At 45.5% G+C, this 12500-nt stretch overlaps 1 protein-coding gene across 1 annotated transcript; it reads right to left on the reverse strand.

The window, feature by feature from the left end:
• Positions 1 to 182: 182 nt before the first annotated feature.
• appl2 (adaptor protein, phosphotyrosine interaction, PH domain and leucine zipper containing 2) lies at positions 183 to 10538 on the reverse strand. Its single transcript, XM_060060381.1, is given in 17 exon segments — positions 183 to 390; positions 1141 to 1165; positions 1168 to 1234; positions 1950 to 2006; positions 2299 to 2341; positions 2696 to 2837; positions 2840 to 2883; positions 3991 to 4143; positions 4498 to 4580; positions 5188 to 5334; positions 6100 to 6158; positions 6277 to 6318; positions 6429 to 6516; positions 7326 to 7397; positions 7899 to 7958; positions 8737 to 8835; positions 10378 to 10538. Coding segments are annotated over 17 exon segments (1398 nt in total). The 5' UTR covers positions 10435 to 10538; the 3' UTR covers positions 183 to 230.
• Positions 10539 to 12500: the final 1962 nt, after the last annotated feature.

Here is a 12500-nt window from a genome sequence, read left to right on the forward strand (position 1 = left end):
ACCTCGTGGGATAACTCATCGAAGCTGTTCAGTGCAATACCAGCAATGAAAATTCAATAAACTTTTGTGAAGCGAGTACGTGCGGCGCGTGACGACCAAAGCTTACCAGCGGCTCCCCGGGTTATAGTCCTATACCCTCCTCCCCACCACCGCCAGCCCGAAAAACCAAACCCTAAAACCTCTTTCTCGACGCAAACCTTTGCGTCGTAACTATTCCACAACCTTCCTTCTCACCTGCCCCCGGTCCGGTTCTGGTCTTGGAACTCTGAGGCGGGAAGAACGATGTCAAACTGAATGGGGGTCCCCGGAGCGATCAGGTCCTCTGGCTCCAAAGAGGCCCCGGGGCCCGGAGCGTCCCCCGCACTGCAATGGATCCCCCCGGGCTTGGCCCTGCCACACACCACACACACACCAGATGTATCGGACAGGAGAACTCACCGACTTAGACTGCTGTCATCTTCAGAACCCACTTAAGGAGACATGTTGCGCCACCAGGTGTGAGTGTGAATAGCCGTTACAAGCCGTTTTGAAAAACAGCCTCTTCTGACATCACAAGTGGGCGTGACCACCTAGATGTGCGCTGGATAGATCAGTCTACCAGCCTACCCAGTTGGACTGCAGAAAGCGTTGCTCATCTATCCGTCATAGTCTAGGTGGACACGCCCACTTGTGATGTCAGAAGAGGCAGATTTTCAGAACTGCGTGTAACGGCTAATCACACTCACACCTGGTGGTATAATACGTCACCTTTAATCATCGTTCAGAGTTAAAGCATTTACATTTTAAAACTCTGAACTATAGAGTGACGGGTGATGCCAGTTGAATGATATATGCAACACAGATAGAAAATTGCATTACAAAACTCAAAGTGTGCTAGTGCCCTCTACTGGCTGAATACCACCACCAAGAACAGTTAACCAGGGTAATACGTCTCAATTAAAGATGTCAAGAATGCAATATCTCTATTTTGTAATCCATATAATTGGTCTCATTGCTATCACTGCACAAATAACTAATTTGTTCTTCTTTAACGGGTGTGAAGGGGTTTTATTTAGCTATTTTATTTGAATTAGCAATTAGCCATAATGACAACGCTTTCAAAACAAACAAAGAAATAGATATAATGAGCAGTGGGCTGACCTGTCAGGGTTGGGCGATCCTCCTGTCTCTTCTCGAAGCTGGTGATGGGCGTGACCGCCTGCAACGCAGTCTGGTTCAGCCGGATGGCCACAGCCTGCCCATTGGAAACAAGGCAAAGCGTTTTCTTGCATGCAGTTCACCAGGCTGAACACAAAGACGGCGCCATTTCACCTTTTTCTACTGAATCGTTATCTCAAGATTGATATAATCAACCTTTCATTTGAAATAAAAAGGGTTTTCACGTATCTACCCTGTATGTTTATATAATACAACGTCAAATGGCATCATTTAACCAATTTTATACATTTTCAGGAGCAAATTCTGAGCTAACCTGTGTTAAAACCTGATGTTAAAAGTGAACGTACCGACTATACTAATTTAAAAAACAACAACCAGTACGAACAGCTACAGAATAAAATTTAAAGAGAGAGAAAGCAAAACGTTCGAGGTTGAGTATGGCCCTCTCATAGCTCCAAAAGCTAAAACATTTGTTTATAACCAAATGACTCAAGCCGAGCCGACATAAAGAAACAGCCACACCCAAATAGTCTTCAAAGACACAAGGCAAAGTTCAGCCTCCCTGATAGCAGCACTTGGCACAGCAAAGTACAACTGAGGAATACACTATGACAACAGAGTAGCATAAAGCTATAAGCTGTCTGTTTATATGTGCGGTCATTTCAAGGCTTATCTCATTATCAGAAACATTGTCTCCGACTTTGAAAATGATCAACTCTGGCATCAGAAGGAAAAAACTTGCGTGCGTGCGTGCGTGTGTGCGTGCGCGCTGTGCGCGGCTTGCGCGTTACCTCCGGGTTCTCGGTCAGGTAGATCTGCCTGGAGATGTTGTTGACAGTGCAGATCCACTGTGGAGAGGGAAAACACACTCCGTCAGAGAGGAGGAGGCCTTCAGGTCATCGAACACCTCAGGCTCCCCACCCTCACCCACCCCCCCACCCAAACCCCCACCCTGTCCCGACAGCGGCAGGTCGGGTCAGCGGCGCTGTGACCCGCGAGAGCCACATCTCTCCGGCTGGATGCCCAGATGTGTGCGGACAGGTCCTCGGTGGCGGTGTGAGTGATAGTGCTACACTCTGACTGTGTGTTTTATCTTCCAGTGTAGCGGGTGGAAACGACGGCGGACGCACGCACGCCTACCTCCTCGTACTCCTTCTTGCTCTCGGCCTGAAGGATCATCGACCTGGAATCGTGGAACAGACGTAGGAAAACACGACGCAAGTTTAGTGAACCGAATCCGGACTTCTCTGTCTTTACCCTTGACACGGTACATCATCTTACAAATCTGTATGTTGTACGTCCTTGCACTTAATGTACTCACTTATTGTGTGTCGTATTTAGTTATAGTACTTAGTTATGCATCATCTTATCCTAGCTGTCTTTGTTGTTACGGGGAATTGATATCTTTTTTTTTCCCTTTCTTATGACAAACATACTTTTTGTGAGTCGCTTTGGATAAAAACGTCTGCTAAATTTCCTAAATGTAAATGTAAATTAAGCCCAGCACAGAAAAAGTATTGACAGCAAGTGCTCGTACGTTTTTCCAGTGGGAGAGGTTATCTGAAAACAATAGCGTCGGTCTTCACACTCCACGGCCATGACCGAGCTGTTGTCCAGGTCCAGGACCATGCCCCCGGCCACTGCCCCGCGAGGCTGGCACATGAGGTTCCCTCCCTGGTGAAGAAGTAAAGCCGGTCCCAGGCTGTGGTCACAAGGCCCGTCTTGCTGGAGCACAGAGGGAGAGAGGGAAAGAGAGAGAGATATTAAGGGCCACACCAGGATGTCCGGAATCAAGATGTACTGCTCGTATGTGTCTTGTGTAACTCGTGACATGTTACTAGCAAGCATGACTCATTGGTTAGAACAGCTGCGTCCTCGTTTTATGTCTCCATCATCGTTCGTCGTGAACCTTTTTCTTCACAACTCAAGGAAACAGATTCACGGAAATGAAGATGAAGCCACAGTAATAAAAATGTGATGACTCACGTTTTCCAACGCAGAAAACATGACGGTGCGCAACATGAACCACGTACACAAGCCCAGCCTTAACGACGGCGGCGTCATACAATATCGCCAATTAACGCTAAAGTGCATTCTTCACTCCCTGCAGTGCGGTCGCCCGATCCTGGCGTTGAGGGAGTGACTGTGAAGTGCGGCGTTGTTTGACAGCCGCCCGGGTGGGGAAGGGGGGGGGGTGCCGGTGGGGAAGTGGTCATTAGACAAAATGGCAATCTGTGAACACCTTCCTGTCGGTGTCGCGGGTCATTCGTCAAACACTCTGTGGTGGCGACGAGAGTTTGACAGCGTTGACATTTTATGAATCATGCGACGCGCTCACTCGCCCAGTGGCTGCCTCGGCGGCTCAGAGACGTTAAGGGAAGTGTTCTCTATCTCGCCGCCGTGCTCCTACGTCCTCGCCGAATGAGCTGACGAGGCGCGCTGTCAACACGTCACCTGAACCCGCGCTGACAGACCCTGATGGATCTGTTTGTGTTCCACCTCCGTCGGATATCTTTTCACCGCAGTCAAACTTATTTGGAGCGATTTGAGCAGGCAATACAGGGAGGGGGGAGGGGGGGGGGGGTAAATGTTTCCCAGGCTATAGCCAATGATGTGAACGAATGGGTATCTGATATTGGACGATTTATAATTAAACCAATGCAGTGTTTTATTTTCTTCCCCCTTTAACTGCAGTGGAAGTCTCTGAGAAACCCTATGTAAGCCAATTAGGATCATTCACAAGCTAACAACCGCGTTACACTAAATCCACCATCTTGAATCATTGAAGGCTGAACAACAGGAAGTGAACACAAAACAGGCGTCGGGCCTTACTTCCGGATGTTGAGGTAGCCAGACTTCTGGATGAGGGAGCGGCTCACGGGGTCATCGTCCTTGTCGGGCATGTAGACGGTGTCCTCCACGGAGAGCAGCTCGCGCTGGGACATCCGCATGGCCTCCGCCTCGCTGTCCAGCTGGGCCTGGATGCTGGGTGGGAGACAGGGAACGTTATGGGGCCGCAGAACCGGACCGCCGCTCTCGGAACGCTTTGGAGGACGAAGCCCGAAGCACACGGACGGACGCTGGAATAACTGGCGCCATGTGGGCTTTGGTCTTCTTCGTACTTTTAGATGAGTTTCTAAATTCATATTCAGTATTCAATATTTTTGCTTCAGTGTTAACAAATGCATGGGAAATACGTGATTCACGCGGATGACGGAACACAATCATCGACATCATAAGAACAGAACACAGGAATTGTTTGTGCTTAAAGTTACTGAAACTAAGATGTATATTTGTCTGCATGCATGCCGTTCTGGTGCACAGACTGTTCCTTCTTACTTGTGGGTCATGTTGGAGACAGAGGAAAGGAAGGTGTCCATCTTCTTAGTGACCAGCTCCATGCCCTTCTTGTAGAACTTCACCTAGGAGAGAGAGAGAGAGAGAGAGAGAGAGAGAGAGAGAGAGAGAGAGAGAGAGAGAGAGAGAGAGAGAGAGAGAGAGAGAGAGAGAGAGACGAGAGAGAGAGAGAGAGAGAGAGAGAGAGAGAGAGAGAGAGAGAGAGAGAAGAGAGAGAGAGAGAGAGAGAGAGAGAGAGAGGTTCACACAGAGCTAAATGCAAATACCTATTACCAATCAATGTTCATCATTCATTTATGACCAGGAGATGTCCTATCGATTTAACACGAGTCCATCAAAACAAAAAAAAAATGTATGGACCCCCTTTAAATCATTTATAAATAGGCTATATTTTACCCTCGAAGAATGCATTAAATATACTAAATGAAAAACAAGATGTAGAGGTTAGAACGTAGATAGAAAACAGGAGGCACAGCACGGCCATCAGTATATAAACCCCTCGCTTTATATCGGCAGGCCAGCGGCTGCGTTTTCAAACCGTCATTCCAAGAGCGATTCATAACGCTCCGTAAACGGTGGCCGTTGTTCGCCATCGTGTGCTACGCCAAACCCGGCCCTGCGTTCAGTATGAAGCCCAAGAGACGGTGTGGTGCGTGGGGGGGGGGGGCCTACCTGTGCTTGGGTGTAGCCCAGCATGGGCTCCAGCATGGCCACCCTCTTGCGGTACTGCAGGGCGTTGAGGGCGCAGTAGTACTGCATGGACGCCTGGTGCTGCTTCCTGCGGGTGTACGCCACCTCCTTCACCAGGTCCACCTTCACCTGAGCACAGCGCCGTCGCTCGGTAAGCCCGGGGGGGTGTTCACACACGTGTTGGAGTCACGCATACAGACGCTCGCGCACACCCATGTTGTTTGCTTGGAGGATGGTAAATCGTAGTTCTCGATTGTTATCCTGGTTTGTGTGGGTGATTGTGTATGTGACAAACGGTGCGGTGAATCCACGGGTGGCAATCAGGGGGTCCCCCCCTGTCAAGTGTTGTGCTGAATTTGTACACAAACGCAGTGTGACTCACTCTAGAGCTGAGCTGGCTCCTGATGCGAGGGAGTGGATTGCTGTGACACATTTTTTGCCACTGTTCCCAAAACAAGGCGGTGGTTTACTGATAACGTGTGTAAAACAGAACGTTTGTGAGCGTTCTAATCCGCCCCAAACTCGAGGCGCCTTCTCTTAGTTGTGATGAGGGGACAGTGGCCGGTGAGGTGTGTGTGGACGTGTGGCCCTCTTGGCAGCAGGTGAAGATGGCCGCGCCCAAGTGAAGGTCAAACGTGACATATTATACCACTGTGATTAGCCGTTACAAGCCTTTGACTTTGAATGTCTATGAGCCGGAATTCTTGCTTGCCATTCAAGTCAGAAAACACCCTAATTTTTTTAGAATCCGAAAGGTTTGTTGACGCAAGCTTTTGTCTGTCATTTTTCTTTATTTGCTAACCTGTCGAAGAGAGAGAGAGAGAGAGAGAGAGAGAGAGAGAGAGAGAGAGAGAGAGAGAGAAGGAAAGGAAAGAGAGAGAGAGGTCACTCAACCTTTTCGTTTTCCTTCTTCTTGGGCAATCGGCTGTACTTGACCATGGAGGCTTCGTGCTCTGCAGGAGAGTGGGTGAGAGAGAGAGAGAGAGAGGGATGTGGTCATCGGCAGATGGCTACAGACTGGGGGCTCACAGAATGGTTCTTCTGAGGGCTGGTATTCACAGCATTACGTACCATCCGTGGCGATGCCAAATATCTCCCTCAGTGTGCTGATTTCTGAAACGTGGGATATCACATTACCACAAGCAGTATAAACAAACACGAAACCAAGGTTTGCATTACATGTGTGTGTGGGTGTGTGAGTGTGTGTCTGTGCGCTGAGCTACCTGTGAGGTCTTTCTCCCGGAACTGGATTAATGGGAAGACCATGCTGTCTGCCATCTGGTTAGCCAGGTCCGTGTGGAGGGCGTTGAGCTGCAGCAACACAAGGGCGGGAAGTTGGGAACTGTTAGAACTTAATTAGGAACCGCAAAAAAAAAATGCATTTCCCACATTGAAGTGTTGAAGTCATTGCTGCAGCATGGGAACAGAAAAAATACCAAAAATAGTGAAAGATGTAATTATAACTTATAGAATTGTTCAGCCATCACTTTCTATGCTTGCTTTTGTTAAAAAAAATTCTCACAGCTTATTCATATTATGAAAGAACAACACACTCTGTTGGCAACAGGTTGCCATGAGGGTGAAAACACAGGTGTGCTTAATTGACCTTATGTCTGCCAACAATGTAACAAGTTGACATTCAGCTCAGATTAATGAGTGGCTCCGTGGACTGGGTGATGACACGTGTGTGTGTGTGTGTGTGTGTGTGTGTGTGTGTGTGTGTGTGTGTGTGTGTGTGTGTGTGTGTGTGTGTGTGTGTGTGTGTGTGTGTGTGTGTGTGTGTGTGTGTGTGTGTGGACAGCCAAATTATATCATATAGTATACGGCTTTGTTGAGTACTCGATTCTGATAGGTCAATTATAGAAATCTACACTCTTATTTCAGAATATTATATGACCGCTTTACAGCTTAAGTGGTCAGTGTTGAACGACCCGGTAGACCTGCTTGTTCACTGGGATCAATATTCTTCCTCTTTGGTCCGTGAAGAACAGAGAGACCACAACAATATTCTCAGTAAATGTGCATGCATACAAAATTCATAAATGCATTTGCATGCATGCAAATGCATTAACCCAGCCGCATAGCCCTGGCGTTATTATTTAAAATCAAGGCCTTCTTACCTCCTCGACGGTCCTGGCAAACTTCTGTAGAGTAGTGATGACCTCCTCGTCTCCTTTCCCCATGGCAAAGTTCTGGACAGAAAAGACCGTTCAAGTTACGGAAGGCAATACATTGTTTGGTGATATTTGTTAAATTCTATCCCCACATCAATCAATCTTTTTTTTTCGGTAGGATACTTCAAGATCTAGCTTGCTCTGGCTGCTTTCTCTAAATAGCCGACTCTAGCTTTGGGTTCCACAAAACTGTTTATCCTAGTACGAATGTTTCCGGCCTGAACGTGACTCTTTAATCTGATTCGTAAAAATCTGTATTGGAAAATATTTATAATACTCTATCCTAGTCTATTATATTATAATACAATACAAACCACATAAGCCTGGATTTATGCCTTTCTTTTTAATATTATTTTATTGATCCATAAAGGTTTAAACTTAATAGTTTAAGAGTTTAAACTGAAAATTGCACTAAATATTCCTCAGTAACATGATTCCCGAAAACCCGTAGTGTGGACATACAGAGGACATGCAAACACAAATCCATTAAGCGTGCTAAGGTCTGTCCGTGTGACCTACCTTTTTCTCATAGTCGAGGAGCTGCTGGGAGAGCTGCTGGGTAGCCAATCCCATCTCGCTCTGAAGGGGACGGAGGCGGGACAAAAACACGTAGCAGTCAATAGGTTGGACATAAATGCATGCATGTGTGTGTAATGCTTGTGACTGTATGCATGAGTGTGTTGATGTGTCTTTACGTTATTCTCTGGGCATGTTTGTGTTTGTTTGTGTCCGTCTGTGTTTGAGTGGGTGTCTGCGTGCGTATGAGTTTGCATGTTTCATCTTTGTGCATGTGTGCATGTGGGTGTGAATGTGTTATTATGTGAACGTAAGTATTAATGTGTGTATGCGTGTGCATATGTGTTGGAGTGTGTGTGTTGGGGGGGGGGGGTATGTGTGTGTATATGGTTTGCATGTATGCATCTACAGTATGTGCATGTGAGTGTAATTTGTGTGTGTGTGTGTGTGTTCATGCGTGGGTGTGCATGTGTGTGTGTGCGTGTGTTCGTGTGTGTGTGCGTGTGTGTGCGTGTTCATGCGTGTGTGTGTGTTTGTGCGTGTTCATGCGTGTGTGAGTGTGTGTGTGAGTGCGTGTTCATGTGTGTGTGTGTGTGTGTGTGTGTGTGTCCATGTGTGTTTGTGTGTGTGTGCGTGTTCATGCATGTGTGTGTGTGTTTGTGCGTGTTCATGCGTGTGTGAGTGTGTGTGTGAGTGCGTGTTCATATGTGTGTGTGTGTGTGTGTGTTCGTGTGTGCGTGTGTCCATGTGTGTTTGTGTGTTCATGCGTGTGTGTGTGTGTGTGTGGGTGTTCGTGCGTGTGCGTGTGCACGTGTGTGTGTGTGTGTGTGTGTGGTAGTACCTGGGCCCCAAACACTCTCTGCATGGACTGCAGCAGCTGGTTGGTGTAGTCGGTCAGCGTTCCCGCATCTTCCTCAAAGACGCTGAGCAAGGAGCGAGTCTGAGACACACACACACACACACACACACACACACACACACACACACACACACACACACACACACACACGGGGACCAATTCCATCAAAGAACAGAATCGCTAATTGAGGTAGTTAGATAGCCGGTAGCCTGTAGGTTCAAGGGGTCTTTGTTGCCGTTAGCAACAAGTGCACGGGGAATCCCACACACTTATCCAAGTAGACGTCAACACAAGCAACAACATCACACAGTACACTGGGCACAATGGATGACACTGTCAAAACTTGGTTAAAACACACCGTCATTGTGGTTGGAAGGGTAGTATGACTAGGCTGAATCCGACACACGGTGTAATTAGTAGTGGTAGTGATAGTGGTAATTTGATTGAGATCACTTGGTTTTAACCTGTTGAGATTGTGCCAGATAAAGTATATGGATCAAAGCAAGTGAATATCTAAGTCTATATTCACCTACAGACGGACAGAAATATAGTTATATTGAGATTAGGCCTACACTAATTTCACAGCAAATGTAACAATCATATCATAACAAGGGTGAACAGGTTATATCTCTATACCCTACAAATTGTGTGTTTTGAATCATGCGTCACTTTTTTAAAAGAGCAGCTTAGCAATACTCTGTTTGAGTGGGTCTAAAATTAGACTCAAATGTCATCCCAGTGTATTGTTGTGAAATACCCAGTGTTCCGTAGGAGCATTGCTGTGGAATGATCTCACCCCACAACCTACGCTTGGATCATTTCCACTTCTGCACAAGCGGAAGTTAATTTATGTTGATGAAGAAATAGCTTTTCACCTCTCATTATTGCAAGAAATATCAGAAAAGAAGAGGCTATATCCATTTCACTGATCCATAACGTTAATGGGGTACTGTATAGGCCTATTTCAACAACACGGTACTACTGACCGAGCCTTGTTTTTCTTACCAGGTCAACAGCTCTGTACACCTAACACCCTCAAAACCCAAGCACCTGTATTCATACACAGGCAGACATAGGAATGATGACTTAAAAGCTATCCCATCTCACTCCTGTCTCATATGGAGGACCCCTCCCACATAAACAGCCTACTAGGGCCTTCGGTGCAGTGACTTCAGATACTGCAGGCATCCATTGCGGTGGAGTATACTGTATACACACACGTTTGGGATCTCTCTGTACTGGATGTATTGACGAAAGGGAAAATACTAAGAGACATCGATTTGGTGAAGACGGATGCGCCCCGTTTTAGAAACAGTCGCCGGGAAGAGCCATTTGGATCACGTCACTCGGAGATACAGAGGAAAACACTTTGTTTGATGATACGCAAATACCCAATATGTAACTTCGTGATCTCAGCTGACGGATGCGTCGTTTAACTTTACATGGTTAATAATTCCCGGGCGCCATGCACCACAGCGGAATGCAATTCGATAACAATGTAGCGATTGAGAGCTGTCATCGTTAATAACACAGAGCCTACAACTGATCAGGGTATTCCGAGTCCGTCGTATCGAAACAATCTTTTCCGGTTGTGTCGGTGATCAAACACAAGAAAGGGCCTACCTGAGGACTGTCCTGCAAAGCGTCCTCTAAAAGCAATTTGTGATGAACGGCCGGCATCTTGTTAAGGCTGGAGAGGAGAATGGGGCTTTTAATAATTCAGAGCTAGGACTCTGTTTCCCAGGGATCTTGGCGAGTGTTCGGGCGACACGTCGGACTCGGAGGCGTTCCCTCCAACATTTGCCAAATAATTGTACATTTTTTGCTTCCATATTTTTTTTACTGCATAAATGAATGTATAAACTAAAATCAAATTGTATCGATAAATTAAAAATTGCAGGATTGTAGGTTATCTTATTTGTCATATCCGCCATACTGAAACGGGCATTGAAGTGACAACAGCGCCCTCTTGCGGCCATACGTGTTTTCATTTCTCATACTAAGATAATAATAATAATAATAATAATAATACATTTAATTTAGAGGCGCCTTTCAAGACACCCAAGGTCACCTTACAGAGCATATAGTCATCATTCAAAACGATGTAAAACAGACTAGGAATAAAAGGAAAACGGAGGTTAAACATGAAGAATAATAATAATTAATAACACTCAAAGACGCCTAAAGTGAAGGGGGGACCTCACTAACCACCACCAATATGTAGCACCCACTTGGGTGATGCACGGCAGCCAATCGGTGCCAGAACGCTCACTACACACCAGCTTGAGGTGGAGAGTTAGGGATGAGGTGGAGAGTGAGGGAAAAGAACATATTTAAACACTATCGACCATATTTAAACACTGTCGATCACATTTAAACAATATCGACCACATGTAAACACTATCGACCACAATTAAACACTATCGACCATATTTAAACACTATGGACCACATGTAAACCCTATCGACCACATGTAAACCCTATCGACCACATGTAAACACTATCGCCCACATTTAAACACTATCACCCACATTTAAACACTATGGACCACACGTAAACCCTATCGACCATTTAAACACTATCGCCCACATTTAAACACTATCGCCCACATTTAAACACTATGGACCACATTTAAACACTATGGACCACATGTAAACCCTATCGACCACATGTAAACCCTATCGACCATATATAAACACTATCGACCACATTTAAACATGTAAACCCTATCGACCACAATTAAACACTATCGACCACAATTAAACACTATCGACCACATTTAAACATGTAAACCCTATCGACCACATTTAAACACTATCGACCACATCCAAACACCATCGACCACATTTAAACACTATCGACCACATGTAAACACTAGCGACCACACTCAAACACTATCGACCACATTAATATATATAATATATATAATATAATATAATATATATAATAATAATATATAATATAATATATATATAATTAGATATCGTTTGTTATACTGTAATGTGAATTTAATAGTGAATTAATACAAAAGATACATCTATCTATGACTATATGCTACAGTTCATGTATCAATTTGGGTTTTAAATACAGAGTATATTAATATATACTTGAAAGTAGGCTATAAAAAGTATACCTCAGGGGCCTCTGCTCACAATCGGGAGCTGAATCTAACCCCTCACTGGTGTGAATAAAACAGCTTCTCTCCTGCAGCCGCACCAGCGAATTAACTGCTTTGTGGTCGACCCCAGTGTATGATAAATCAAGTGTATTCTCCAAAGGGTTACGATAAGACGTTTGAAGCAACATAACGACTCTCGAACAGACAGCCATTGTCTTCTATTGACTCCTCTGGTAGGTTCGTCGTTCATAGCTCTGGGCTCAGCCAGTACATCCAGGGTCACATGCATGGCCTACTCGGCCTGTAACATTAACGGGAACTCACTGCCTCCCTGAGCACATAAATCAACCTAGCGCGTATATGGACTGTTTTGAAACTAGCCTAAAGTCTTATCCTCTTTAGGAAAGCCTTTAACACCACGGCTGCATTCCTTCTGACCTGCCTTTGTGCTCTGTTTAGTATTCGTTTACTATGTGTTTACAAAGTACACATCTTGTCGTTGTTGTGGTTTGTTTCATACCTAAAATGCTTTCTAAATTGGTCACAATGGCGCAGTGGACATTTCATTTATTAGTTTTATTGTTGTACAGAGTTCCAAAATCACAATAAGACAAAATAATAATCATAA

Source organism: Gadus macrocephalus, chromosome 9, assembly GCF_031168955.1.
Source record: "Gadus macrocephalus chromosome 9, ASM3116895v1".
Lineage (NCBI taxonomy): Eukaryota > Metazoa > Chordata > Actinopteri > Gadiformes > Gadidae > Gadus > Gadus macrocephalus.